General features: G+C 46.4%; 1 protein-coding gene across 8 annotated transcripts in view; it reads right to left on the bottom strand.

The window, feature by feature from the left end:
- The window catches only part of CLEC16A (C-type lectin domain containing 16A), a 241250-nt gene that overhangs the window by 127223 nt on the left and 99963 nt on the right, over positions 1-14064 (bottom strand). For all 8 annotated transcript variants that reach the window (XM_053554134.1, XM_053554138.1, XM_053554136.1 and 5 more), the window contains 4 exons: positions 12013-12122; positions 11203-11247; positions 8134-8184; positions 3693-3821 (listed from right to left, as the gene is read on the bottom strand). In XM_053554134.1, coding sequence (XP_053410109.1) covers positions 3693-3821; positions 8134-8184; positions 11203-11247; positions 12013-12122 — 335 coding nt within the window. The remainder of the gene's footprint in view (positions 1-3692; positions 3822-8133; positions 8185-11202; positions 11248-12012; positions 12123-14064) is intronic.

Below are 14064 nucleotides of genomic sequence, written 5' to 3'. Positions count from 1 at the left end.
AGATTTACATCATTAAAGACCTTATTTCCTTTCCACCTAAGATGCTAGAACACTGCCTCACTATTCAGCCAATACTTCCTGAGTGCTTACTCTCTGCCAAACATTGGGCTTGTCACTTCACAGCCCCTCTCTCATCTTGCTGTGGGCAACAGCTGAGAGGGAGGATGAGGAACCTGAGGCTCAAGGTCACACAACTAGAGCTGGGGATTGACCTGCGGTTGGTCAGACTCATGAACTTGTGTTCTTTCTTTACTATGTCTCTCAACAGCCTCCATAAGTGGGGTGAGTCTGGCCCACGTCATTGGACCCTATAGCTCCAGTGACCTTAATTTCAACACGAACCTCCATTCTCAGCCAGCATGGCTCAGTGGCACCCTTGTTATTTTGGTCTCATATTATTTGTTCACTGTTCTATTCTTCATCTTGGGCAATGCCTGACACCTAGGAAATGTTCAATATATATGTCAATTGAAGGAATAAAATGGTGTCACGTACACAATGCAACAAGAGGGGGAGCAACGTTATAGCAAGATGCCTCCCCATGCCTGCAAAGTGCCGCTTGCCCTGTTCCATGAACATGCCACACTTTGTGGCATCTCGAGAATTTGGCACATGCTGTTCCCCTCCTTTAACTCTAATTTTTCCAGCTCCTTCTCATCCTCCACGGTTCAGCTCAGATGTCCCCCCTGCAGAGTAGCTTTTACTAATCACTCATCTACAGGAAGGTCGCCTATCTTCACAAGCCCCCGGCCACATCATGTCATTTCTTTCCTCTAAGTGTCGACTTCAGTCTGATCTCAAACCTGCTACTCACTATGTGTTAATAAACTTTACCTCTCTATGTAAAGACAGAGAGGTTGAGAAAACAGGAACACAGTCACTTTTGCACCCCCAGGCTCCGCACAGTGTGTGGCATGTAGGAGGAATCCAGTGGCTCTGGATGAATGTATGAATGAGTGCTTCATAAGTTAAGGATGATTTACCAGTAACGACTGTTTGAACTTCTCTGACAAGTCCTTAAGGAAAATAAAATGTGGAATTCAGAGAAGGACCAGCCTCCTAAAAGTTAAAAAAGTCTTAGTAAGAAAAAAAAAAAAAAAAAAAAAAGGACAACTCTCCCCACCCCTGAATCCAAAGGGATAAAATGGAATGTTCTTTGGATATAAGCAAAAAAACTTGAAACAAACCACATAAATCTTCAATTGCTTACCAAATCATATAACTTCCTTTAGCTCAAATTCAAAGCACACTGCTGTGCTCTGATTTTTGAAATGAGCTTGAGGAGTGAAGCTTCTGGATGATTCTAGACATTTGCCTTGTAACAGGAACTGGCCTAGACGAATGGCCAAACCCCCCTTCAGATATAAATTCTTAAAGTCACAAAAGGAAGCTTTTGCAAAGTAGATGACTTTGTTTGGGGGTGGCCTGTCTTATTTTATATCATTCTGCCCAGGGCCTCTAGAATTTGAGTTACTTTTAGACACCAGTCAGACAGACTAAGGCCCAGTAAGAAACCCCGGGCAAGTCCAGACATTCCAGGGGCTCTGTCTGTGCTTCAGTAGCCATTCGGGCTATACATCCGATCCAGGGTAAGAGAGGTGGGCAGCACAGCCCTGGGAACCCCCAACTACATGAGTGATGAGGGGCAGGTGCATTCCACCAACAGATGAAGAGAAGGTGGCGCACAGTGGACAGGTGCCTCACACCCTCGCACTTCTCCCATTTCTCGCCTGTGGATCAGAACTGTCTGCCCCAACGAGCAAGCGGGATGTCATGAAACAGAGTTATGAGGTGATGGGCAAGACCCTCTCTAGGCTCCAGTGATCTAACTCCTGCCGGCTCCACCGACCCCATCACAACCCACTCTGGGTCTTAGCACCAATCACCTCCTTGGAGGTGCCAGAATGTGCCACATTCTGTGCTACCCGTGCTACCTCCCTTTCCAGGAAGGCTTAGGAAACTGACCTAATGCTGCTTTACTCCTGGCCCTGGCCACATGACCTGCTCCTGCCTTTTCCCATCTTGCCCTCTAGACCTGGATTCCTTGAGGATTGGGGCTGTGTTTTTGATGTCCCCGTGTCCAGCCTGACTAGGGCTAATAGACATGATGAAGGCGACAGAGGGAAGCAGTGGAGGAACTGTTTAAGAGCTAGACTCTACGGGCCACGCTGCCTGGGTTCAAATACTTACTAGCCGGGTGGCCTTGAGCAAACTGTTTGACCTCTTTGTGCCTCAATTTCTCTCTCAGTAAAATGGGGACAATGAAAGTGCCAATCTTCTAGAGTGGTTATAAAATTAAATGAGGAAATCGACTTAACTGAAATGAATGGTCCACTTCCTAACACAGGCCACAGGTTCGTAAAGGGTGTAAGAAAAATCTTGATGAACCATGAACCCAAGAAGGCAGAGTGTAACCTGGAGCAACAGCGTCAGTGTTGAGTCCTCTGGGCTTCCTGGCTCATGGGCTAGGGCAACCCTCAGAGGTGGGGCACTCTCAGCATGGGGATTCTGCATCTCTGGCTGAGGGGACACGTCTAAGGCCAACCAAGGCTAAGGGTGAGTGTGTCAGCACCCAGGAGTTGCTGCCACGATATATATTTGTCAGCACCAGTCCTCAGTGAAAGCTGATGCCAAGGACACCCACTTCAACACTACCACCCACAAACAAAATCGCGTGCCTGGCCAGCAGGGTTGCAGTATGGGCTGGGAGCACTGGAAGGAAGGCGTCAGTGGCTTGGACAGGGTGGGTCCTGTGGTGAGGTTTGTGGGTTTGGTCCGACAGCTGGGAATGTGATTGACTTAAGACACATGGCTCCTACTTCCTCTGCACCCCCAGGCCTCCAAAGCAAATCTTCAGGCTGCTGTAGGAAGGTCGCAGACTCCTCTTGTCTGAGGTACACATGACAGGTCACTCCTATTTTGCAGAATCCAAAAGTGAAACACCTCTGCCGCTCTGGTCACACACAGATTAACTCAGAAGACTCAGAAGGTGACAAGAGGAGCATGCAATGAATTCCTCTAAATTATCCACTAATATTCATGTCTCCAAGGGAATGATTTTCTAGGAAGAGGTTATGGTACTTTCTAAGAAAGAAACTGTGATATTACGTGGGAGATAAAATACCGTGAACAGTCTTGCCGAGACCGCTTCCTAGAGTGCCTGTTTCAGAAAAAAAGTGCTGATAACAGAAACACACACTCCAGCTGGTTCTGAGAACTAATCTGCTCTTCACATACATTCCTCCCACAGTTTGACAAGAATCACACTCATATGCGTGTGCCTAGTCCCAAGATCAGTCAGATAACTTAACATCATACCATCTCTGAGGGTCCTGAGATCGCTGGGCTAAGATTTCACACCAACCTCACCTGCACTGGATGTACCACATTCCTCCCCCCTCCTGCCCTGCTTCCACTCCCTGAGCTCAGGAGTCAGGGCTTTGCTCTCCACCAGGGAAGGCAACCCTGCCTGCAGCCAATACCAGGGCCAGATGTAATAGAATTCCAATCCTCACCATTCAAAGGGTAGCATGCCTTGGAAAGGCACACATAGCAGAAGATGCTTTCCACCTGCTAGCTAAGCTATATTCCAGGCAGACTCTAACTTTGACCTAGAGACCCTATGCTCCCTGACCTGGGACTAGTTCCAGTGAAGAGCTGTTCAGGAAAGGACAGGTCCAGCGTTCACTCACCCGCCGGGTCTTCTCCACGTCACCACATGGCAGCCGCTTCACAAAGTCAATGCCCGTTAGCGGCGTGCCTGTTGGAGGAAGCAGGATGGAGGCGTCCATCATGAGATATTCCACATTCATGGGCTTCATCTACAAGAGACATCATAGGAAGACCTCAAAGCAGGTCCCTCACCCAGGGGAGGAAGGGGCTGGGGCTGGCTGCACAGGCCTCTGGCCTTCACTGGCATGTAGTTAATGAATGATGTCAACCCTGGATTTAGACGGAGGTGAAGGCCAAAGGCAGCTAGACAGATGAGCAATATGCCTTGTTTTCTAAGCTGCAGATTTTTCTTTTCATAATTTTTTTCTTAATTTCAGATTATATGAGTATAGATTTTTGGTTACATGAATTGCTTTTGTACAGTTTGAGGGTAGTCTATGCTCATGGGTGAGTCTCTTTCCCTTGGTTCTCCCAGGGATGATGACGATAGCTGCAGAAGATGGCAGCTGCTATCTAATAAAACTGACCACAGGACAGGCTGTGACCTAAAGGCTTGAGAGGGGATGTTTCCCAAGTGGCTGATGAGAGAACAGAGTCCCAGAGAAGTAGAGGAATGGATCTGGGGTCACTCGAGCTTAGCCCTGCCTTACTCCAGTACTGTAATTCCTACCCACACCTTCCCTGTCCCTTTCACACCTCATCCAGAACAAGAGAACAAAGTCACTTAGGGAACATTTATTTTATTAAGTACCAGGCCTCTGTGGGGCTCATGCCCTGCTGTTGTGCCCATATCACAGTGGGGCAGACTGAGCTCAGAGGAACAGGGGCAGAGTTGTTGGTTTCCTTCCACACCACCTCCATGAAGACTTCTTGAATTATCAGGACACCAGGTTACAGCCCAGCCCCACCTCCCCTCGCAGAACTTTGCTGCATCAGTACTGACCACTTAATGCATGTGGTCTACTGAACACTAACACTTCATTTGGTTGGCATCACAAAGGAATGACATTTCACAAAGCTAAGATTTTTTTAGAATTAATTTAATTTACTTTTTTTTTTAGAGACAGAGTCCTACTTTGTTACCCTTGGTAGAGTGCCGTGGCGTCACAGCTCATAGCAACCTCCAGCTCTTGGGATTAGGTGATTCTCTTGCCTCAGCCTCCCGAGTAGCTGGGACTATAGGTGCCTGCCACAACACTTGGCTATTTTTTGTTGTTGTTGCAGTTTGGCTGGGGCCGGGTTTGAACCCGCCACCCTTGGTACATGGGGCCGGCACCCTACTCACTGAGCCACAGGCGCCACCCTATAGAATTAATTTTACTCTTTCACACACCACAAGCTTTCTCTTTGTCTTCTCTTCAGGAAGTGGGCTTCAAACATCACATTCCCCATCCCTGCTCCTGCTATAGAAAGATGACTAAACAAACAGGGCAAGGATGTGAGGAAAGCCAGCTGTCCAGACACTCAGCGCTGTGTTTTGGATGTGCCCCTCAAAGTTCACGTGTTGGAAACTTAACCCGAATGCAACAGAATCAAGAGGTAGGCCTGGGCGGCGCCTGTGGCTCAGTGAGTAGGGCACTGGCCCCATATGCCGAGGGTGGCGGGTTCAAACCCAGCCCTGGCCAAACTGCAACAACAAAAAAATAGCCGGGCATTGTGGTGGGCGCCTGTAGTCCCAGCTGCTCGGGAGGCTGAGGCAAGAGAATCGCGTAAGCCCAAGAGTTAGAGGTTGCTGTGAGCAGTGTGACACCACAGCACTCTACCCGAGGACTGTACAGTGAGACTCTGTCTCTACAAAAAAAAAAAAAAAAAAAAAGAGGTAGGCCTATAATCCTAGCACTCTGGGAGGCGGAAGTGAGTGGATGCCTGAGCTCACGGGTTAGAGACCAGCCTGAGCCAGAGGGAGACCTCGTTTATAAAAATAGCCGGGCATTGTGGCAGTTACCTGTGGTCCCAGCTACTTGGGAGCCCAAGAGTTTGAGGTTGCTGTGAGCTGTGACACCATGGGCACTCTACCTACCAAGGGTGATAAAGTGAGACTATCTCCCCCCACTCCCCCCCAAAAAGAGGTAGGACTAATAAGAGGTGATGATGGCCTGGGGGCTCTGCCTCCACTGCAGGAGGGGGTTTGTTCCCTTGGGTTTGTGTGAGTTCAGCCCCGTCTTGATCTCTTGCTTTTTCACCTTCCACTATGGGATGATGTTGCAAGAGGGCCTTCGCCAGATGCTAGTGCCTTGATATTAGACCTCTCAGCCTCCAGACGAATAAGAATATTCTCTTTTCTTTAAAGATTACCCAGGCTGTGGTGCTCTGTTACCGCAGCACAAAATAAAACTAGACACACAATGAGTGAGCTGGGGGCCAAGGAGCCACCGTACAGCATTTCTTCCAGGCCTGAGGTGCCCCACCCCAAATCTGTTTACCTCAGCTGGGTGGCAGAGCAGCCTCCAGCTCCATCCCTCTGTAACTAACTGATGCCCTAGGGAGTACCTCCAGCCTGCTGAGGGCAAAGCTAGATTGCTAGCTCATTACCCCTTCTGCCTCAAAGCAGGGACAACAAAGGAAATGAGGGTAGGGAGGCAAGCCATGGGCTGCCTTTAGGGCAGTGGCCTCCACTCAGCAGCACTCAAGGGCCTGTCCCCACCCCCACCCCCCCACTCCACTCAGGCTGGGGTCCTGAAGGCTGAGGTGAAGACTGACTTTCAGATGCAGGGCCAGGGGATGTGTCATCTTTGTATTTCTCTAGAATGCCTGGCATTGTGTAAGACACATAATAAACATTTGATTAAAACAAAGAAACAAAACTCAGGAAGTTCCCTATGGTGGGAAGCAGAGGAAATATGTATTTTTGGCACAAGGATTCTACACAAGGCATCTCATTGGGTATTTCACATCCAGCTCATGTAGCTCTGTGGTACAGGTCCCATCTTACAGATGAGAAAAAGAATCAAAGCTCAGAACTTAAGCAACCTATCCAAGCTTACATGGTAAACAACAAAGCCAAGCTTTTCCACATTGTCCAATGACACAGGAGCTTACATTTCTAAAGAGGAAACCAAACTATGGGGAATTCCGCCACACAAGGGGATGTCAGAGGGGTAAAATGGTAAATGACCACTGAAACCACTCCAGTGTAATTAATGGTCCAAAGAGTAGAAGACTGTGCCCCTCTCTAAGGGACCAGATGCCAACAGGAGTGAGGCCCACGGATCATATGTAGGCCTGGGCACTGGGGCTACCGGGGCATTCTGGAGAGGAGTTATGCCAATTTTAAACTTTTCCCTTGAAAAGGCTCCCACAGAGGCCTCAGACATGCAGTGACCAAGGATGTGGTAGGGGTTCAGTTGCCCAGATACCCAGGGAAAGGCACAGCGAGCCAGATAGCCACTTAGCAGCTACTGCCTGCCTTTTCCTTTTGACACTTTAAACACTTAGGTTTATTGTAAACTCCCTGATCACTTCATGCTTTGGTGGGTAATATTTGGAGGGAAGAGTCATCTTCAATCATCTATTTATTGAAAGCCTCCTAACAGGCAGGTGCTAGGCTGTAGAGATAAACAAGCAAAGCAGAGAGAACTGTTGCCTTGTGGACCTTCTGCTTCCCTGGACGCTGCCTGTTGGAGGGAAAACAAAGCCCTTGTGCTGGGGCTGCAGATTTGGGGAAGAGCTGTGTGCTGGAACATTCTGGGGGAGCAGCCAATAGCATAACATATGGAGAAGCACGGGGACTGGGAGGTAAACTGTTCTGCTTTGCAAGCCTGGCTCTGCCACTCACTGGCCAAGCAGATTTGGGGGCATCACTTGACCTCTCTGATTCTCAGTTTCCTCACTGGCAAAAAAGGGGACAATGACAGGAACTGCTCCCATTGGCTGATATAAGGATAAAGAGATTTTATACAACATGCTATAAACATCTGGCATGGAATAAGTCTCTAATAAAAAAGACACCCCTGGGCGGCGCCTGTGGCTCAGTGAGTAGGGCGCCGGCCCCATATGCCCAGGGTGGCGGGTTCAAACCCAGCCCCGGCCAAACTGCAACAAAAAAATAGCTGGGCGTTGTGGCGGGCGCCTGTAGTCCCAGCTACTCGGGAGGCTGAGGCAAGAGAATCGCGTAAGTCCAAGAGTTAGAGGTTGCTGTGAGCCATGTGACGCCACGGCACTCTACCGAGGGCGGTACAGTGAGACTCTGTCTCTACAAAAAAAAAAAAAGACACCCCTGCTCACCAAATCCTATTTATATCAAAGTGAATCTTTCTGACCAATTTTACTGATGTGGCTCAATTTAGGGGGAGTGAATGTAATGTGAAAATCAAAAGGCACCACTTTAAATTTACTTCCCCATCAATCTTTGCCATTTGGTCAAAAAGCCCCCAAGTCAGAGAGTCCTCCCCAGGTCTGGCAGGCGAGCCTGGCCGGGGCGTGGCTGCACGCCAGCGCAGGTGTCTTCTGAATCCCACTTACTGTCATGCTCCGGTACTCATCTTCAAACATGTCCAAAAAGATTTCTTCTCCCTAAAAAGGGAGGGAAGAAAAGATTATTCATTTTTTTTCCATAAACAAGAGAGTATTATAAACTTTAGTTCGTGGCTTTTGAGGCCATCTGTTTCTCATTAGTGAGTTCTCGTAAATCACCAGGAAGTAAAATACACATGTGAACATGAATATGCACGCTCAAATGACAGACCAAATCTCAAATTGCACTATACAACGTTTTCCTCCTTTTTTAAGTATATGGAGTTAGAGTTCTTCTGTCAAAGCAATTAATTAAAAAACAACAACAGAACACCATATATATTTAAAATATAGGAAAGGTTAATATTTCCATGTTTAAAATCATCTATTCATGGAGAATGGCTGGAGAAGTGGAAAATCCTGGGTAAGTTGCCATGTTAAAAATATGAGGTGCCACACCTCTGAAAGGACAAGTATAATTAAATAAACCTAACACTAAAACTCTATTGCTTATTCCATTTTTTTTTTTCATTTTGTTTTGTTTTGGTGCATCTCACAGATATACTTGTTTGTGCTATGAAGCTCACTGTACTTATAAAAGCGTACAGTGACGTTCCATGTTCCCATATAACACAACGTACTTAAATTTACTGGCAGACTGATGTTTCATCTCTGGCACCCTCCAAGTAAGGTTGCTCAATGGTGAGCACAAGCAGGAGGGATAGTTTCAAAGCTTTTCTTCTTTTTAGCACTTGTGATTTTACAAACAATCAGGATCATCAACCCCATTCCCACCTAAATCGCCTGGAAACCCTGGGTTTAGCTGGGCTTCAGGGAGATTCACACCTTTTAAATAATGGTTTTAAGTACCTCTGTGCAGGACCAACAGCTCAGGCAGTACCAGAGCCCCATAGTCAAAAAATTGGAAACCACCTGTTTCGCAAGGACGGCCTTTGGGGTTTTATAGTTCCTTAGAGTCCTGGCTATGCCCAGGAGGCCTCCTTCAGAACAGGGTAAGAACTCGGCTCTGAGACTTGTAAACCAGGAGCCAAGCCCAGCTTTACCACTCGAAGACTATTTGTTCTGCTTCAAGAATGGGGTGACTGCCCTGTCTCTGCCAATTGTTGTGGAGTGAAATGAGTCTGAAGGTGCATAAAAAGCAGAGCACAGAGCCTGTCACTCAGACCTGGGTAAATGTTAGCACTCACTGTCACTGCAACCTCTACTGGACAAAGTTGGGTAGAGCCATCCTGTCTCTCTCATAGGTCCTGAAGGAGACACACACACACACACACACACACACACACACGCACACACATGCACACACATGGAGTGGGAAAGGGAAAAGCTCTTTTTTATATTTTTCCAGTTTTCAGAACTACAGATAAACTTGAACACCTTTGTGTGGTATCAGTACCACCAAAAGACATGACAATCCCTAAAAACATCCCTAAAAAAAGGCTTCTGAAACATTATACGTAGGGTATAAACGTAATAGAATAAAAGCAAGAGAGAAAAATCTGGATAGGGATTTGTGAAGAAAAAAGAATAACCCCCTGAGAAAATGTCTACCTGTATGTCTTTCTGTTTTTACAATTCAAAATCTTCCGAGGTCCTTACAAGTTTTTTAGAGAAATTGTATAGGAAAGAGATTCAAAGATGATTAACATAACTGTGAGGTTTCTGCTTTCCTCGAAGCTTTGCTAGAGGGGTATACCCTCACTGAGAGGCCGAGTGTGCCTAGAATAGGAAGGAGAGCTGGGATTCCCCTCAGGGTGGCCACAGGGGTGCCGCCCTTGTCTGGGAACGCCCACTGCTGCAGCTGGATGGTGCCATCTGAACCTGGAGAGGTGGGCTTCTAGATTAAATGAGCTCATTTTATCTCAGCACATACTGACAATACAGATAATGGCTTAAATAGATTTCTGCAAAGAATCAGCACTTTAAAGAGGCCACAAATAACAAAAGTGAACAATAAGAAAATGGCAGGGCTGACACCTTTCCCCTTTCTAGGAAGATCTTCATCAGCCATGTTAAGAAGCAAAACAATCAGTGATAGGATCTGCACAGATATGTTATGGTGGCCAAAAAAATTAGAAAATTAATAAGACTGTCTGACATATGGACTAATCCACTATAACTAACAAGTGATGAGCCTTGTCTAAGGGATATTATACAGGTAAGGTCAGAATGTTTGCATCCTCTCCAGTTCATATGTTGAAATCCTAACCCCTAAGGTGGTGGTATCAGGAAAAGGGGCAGGGCCTTTCAGAAGTGATTAGGTCATGAGGGTGAAGCCCTCATGAACAGGATTAGTGGCCTTATGAAGAGGCCCCAGAAGGACTGCTTGCCTCTTCCACCATGTCAAGACACAGCAAGAAGGTACTATCCATAGGAAAGCAGGCCCTTACCAGATACCAAATTTCTCAGCCTGCAGAATTGGGAGTAATAAATTTCTACTGTTCACAAACTACCTAGTTCGCAGTATTTTCTTTACAGCAGCCTAAATGGAGTAAAACCTATTTCTTAAGATTAAAGCTAAACAAGCCATCATAATCAGACAAAGACAAAAAGACAAAGCTCTACAAATTTTTCAGATATTCAGAGTCCTGATAGTACATTAGAAAATCTCACTAAACTTAATAAATTTAGAAGCCTCTATAAACTTTCTTAGTAAATATGTATATAAATAATGTACATGTACATGTCATAAATTCATAGGTAATTCACAATTTCATACGTATAAGCAAATATAGCTCATGAATATAAGTTCACTATGTATAATTTAGTCATATACAATTCGCAATTTACATACAAATTCCTAAATAAACAAATTCATAGATAATTGATAAGAAAACTGTCATAAACTAGGGCTGAGTCCTCAAAAATTTTAATGATAAGAGAACATGGGCAGAAAAGTTCAGAGACTGCTGCTCTGAGATGATGAAATTGAACACTTTTGCTCAGGTACAAAAAATACCTTAAGACATATAACCTTTACATGTATAGGACTAGACACCACAATCCTGTTTCTACAAGACACACCATGCTGCTGTCTACCTGTGCTCTGCCAATTACCTTATAAAAATGTCGAACAAGGTGAACGCTTTCTTCTCTTGCCCCCTGTTAAAAGAGAGGGAGGGTGTGAAGGAGGCAGGTTTCAGAGTGGTTGGGCAAACTAGGAATAATTCTAAAGTCTGCATATATATAACACAGATGCTGGGCTAATACCCTTCATATAAAATGGGTCTTAATGAGAGAGAGGGAGAGCTCAAAAAGATGGAAAAAAGGACAGGCATTTCAGTGTAATGGCCAGGAAAATTGTTAATACACAGTTAAGTGGGAGGAAATGGGTTTTAAACTATGGCTCTTTTGACTCCAATTTTATGAACGATTTATCTAATAAGTGTGTGTCTACATAAGTGTGAGTGTGAATGTCTACACAGACACACACCAAAGTCAACTATAGCTGCTACTTTTTCTCTCTTTGTACTTCCTAAATTTCCTAAAATAAACAAGGAAAATAAAGGTGAGTAGCCCATAAAAGCTATTGAAAACTTAACATATACTTTAGCACAAAAACTATAAATAAATGTATACACATGTATGTGTATAGGTTTGTATATGTATAAAACTTTTGTAATACAAAAGGAAAAATTCAAAAATCCTCGGGACAAATAAAGAAGCAAATAATTGCAACAGAAACTGCTAAAATTCATAGCTGAGTGAAATTTCAGCAAATCTGAGCTGAAGCAAAGTTCCTTCTGAGCAAGTGGGTGAAAGCAGGGTCTCAGGGGACCAGCCCCACTACTACTAGTGACTGGAGACACTGTGGACAAGGGCCCATATCTGGATGCTGCAGGGAGAAGGAGGGAAGAGAGGCCTCACCTCCAGGCAGGCCAGGTGCACGTCTTTGATGATGCAGCCGGAGCTGGTCAGGACTTGCTGCTTCAGGAGCAAGCAGCTGAGCTCCAGGGTCGCCAGCCGGATCTTCCCATCTACAGAGCACACCTGGGTGAGCCTCGCACACCCAGGGCAGACTGCATGAGGCTCCTGACTTACCTACTTTGAAGCTAACAGGTCAGCTGATCGGCTGACCACTCAAGGTCCCCAACATCTAATGGGGACACTGAGGGAGACCCTAAATGCCAATCTCCTTCTCAATAAATTACAATTCAATGCCCCCCCTCAAAACTACCTAAACCAAAGACTTCCTGAAGTCCCTTTATTGGGGTGGGGGATGACTAAGCATTACACTGAAGGCTTAGGAAGTGGCCCTCTGTGGCTGTTTGGCTTGTTCAGCGTTCTTTCCCCTTTCTCAGGGATGAGCACCTATGCTTTCCTTTGGAGAAACACCAGTCCCAGTCTGGGTCATGTGATTGGGGTACAACAGTGTTCAAGTCAGGGTGTTCCACTCCCCTGGTCACAGTGATTGGGTAAGGGACAGGCAAGGGAGCTAGTAAGAGCCAGTAAGGCTCAATCCCACAATCTGCCAAACTATTAGGTACGAGAATCCCTCCTGTGCTAAGCTGTGGAGAGGACAGCAACGGTAATGGGGCCATGAGTGGCACAAGCATAACCTACATTTGCTACCTCTCCACCCTTGCCAGCATTTTCAATCTTTGTAAAGCACTCTGCAAAGAGAGCTTGAAGATCTCCCTTCCATCTGGATTGCACAAACCTAAACATACCCCTTCAAGCAAGTCTAGAGGGTCGGTGTTAAAGGGATGGCTGAAGGTGCTGGAAATGATCTTGCTAGCCTTGGAGGCAGCAGAGTGCAAAGGTAGTAAGTCTTGAAAACACTATGTGAGCTCCTGGATCCAGGTGTGCCTGAAGCCAGACTCCTAAACATTTTACAAGACAACACAGTTTTATTTGTTTCTGTTGGTATTAAGCCAGTCTAAGTAGAGTTTTTGTCAACTACAACCAACTTCTGACTAAAACAGCCTGCTACACCAGCCTACCATGAGCCAGGTGCTATCCATATGCCCTCAAGGAGTTTCTATAAACATCTATCACAATGCAACGGGTCCTCTAAAGGTGAAAGTTTAAAAAAGTGAAGTGACTTGTCCAGGGTCTCACAGCTGAGCAGTGGTGAACTCCAAGTGTCCAGGTGCCAAAACCCACATCTGGCATCTGTTAACGGCTTGCCTGAGGGACAACTGCTCTTAAGCCAGCTCCTTTGTGGGTCTGTAAGCTTATTTCTGGGGAAGGGTCACAGTGTGGAAGGAGGGCCCAGGAAAGGAGGGAGTCTCTAGGCCACGTCTCTAAGGCAGAAACATCGGTGGTGGTGGTGGGGGGGGGGGGACTAGGGAAAACTCTAGGTACATACGCCCTGGCACACCTCCCTGCCTGCCCCTTTGTTAATACCCCTGGATCAGGTAGAAACAGATGAGAATGGGGAATCTGTTTGCTTAAAAGATAAGAAAAGCATATCATACAAAATAGTTCTTCCAAAGCATGACACCAACCCTGGGAACCTCCATGAAGAAAGGCTGGGTAGCCTCAGCTCCATCGGTTCTTCCAACCCTTCACTAACAGACATCTCTTCAGCTGTCTCCTCCCAGTTTGTCCCGCCAGGGACACAGTCCCACTTCTGCCTGCCTCATACTGCCCCCACTGTTCCCTGTTGGAAGACTGTCTTGCACCTGCTGTCCTTATAAATACTCCTATTGCCTCAAGAGAAGTGAAATGTCACTTTCCACTCAAAGAAGTGTGACTTTCTATATCTGCAAGCTCCTGCCAAGAAACTGAGCCCTATTCCCACTCACCCTGACCCCCAACACCCAGGCCATTCCCAACTTGCCTCACCTGCCTGGCCCCGTCCAGCTCACATAGCACCTGCCAAAGGCCCCCTCAGCACCACCATCAGTGACATGCTGGGCCTCCCAGATGGGGCTTCTCAGCAGACGCAAACTCCATGGAGCACCCCTCTGTCCT

The sequence above is a fragment of the Nycticebus coucang genome, chromosome 12 (genome assembly GCF_027406575.1).
Source record: "Nycticebus coucang isolate mNycCou1 chromosome 12, mNycCou1.pri, whole genome shotgun sequence".
In the NCBI taxonomy this organism is placed as follows: domain Eukaryota; kingdom Metazoa; phylum Chordata; class Mammalia; order Primates; family Lorisidae; genus Nycticebus; species Nycticebus coucang.
Note: the sequence above shows the minus strand (reverse complement) of the source record. Positions and strands in the feature narration are given on the sequence as shown.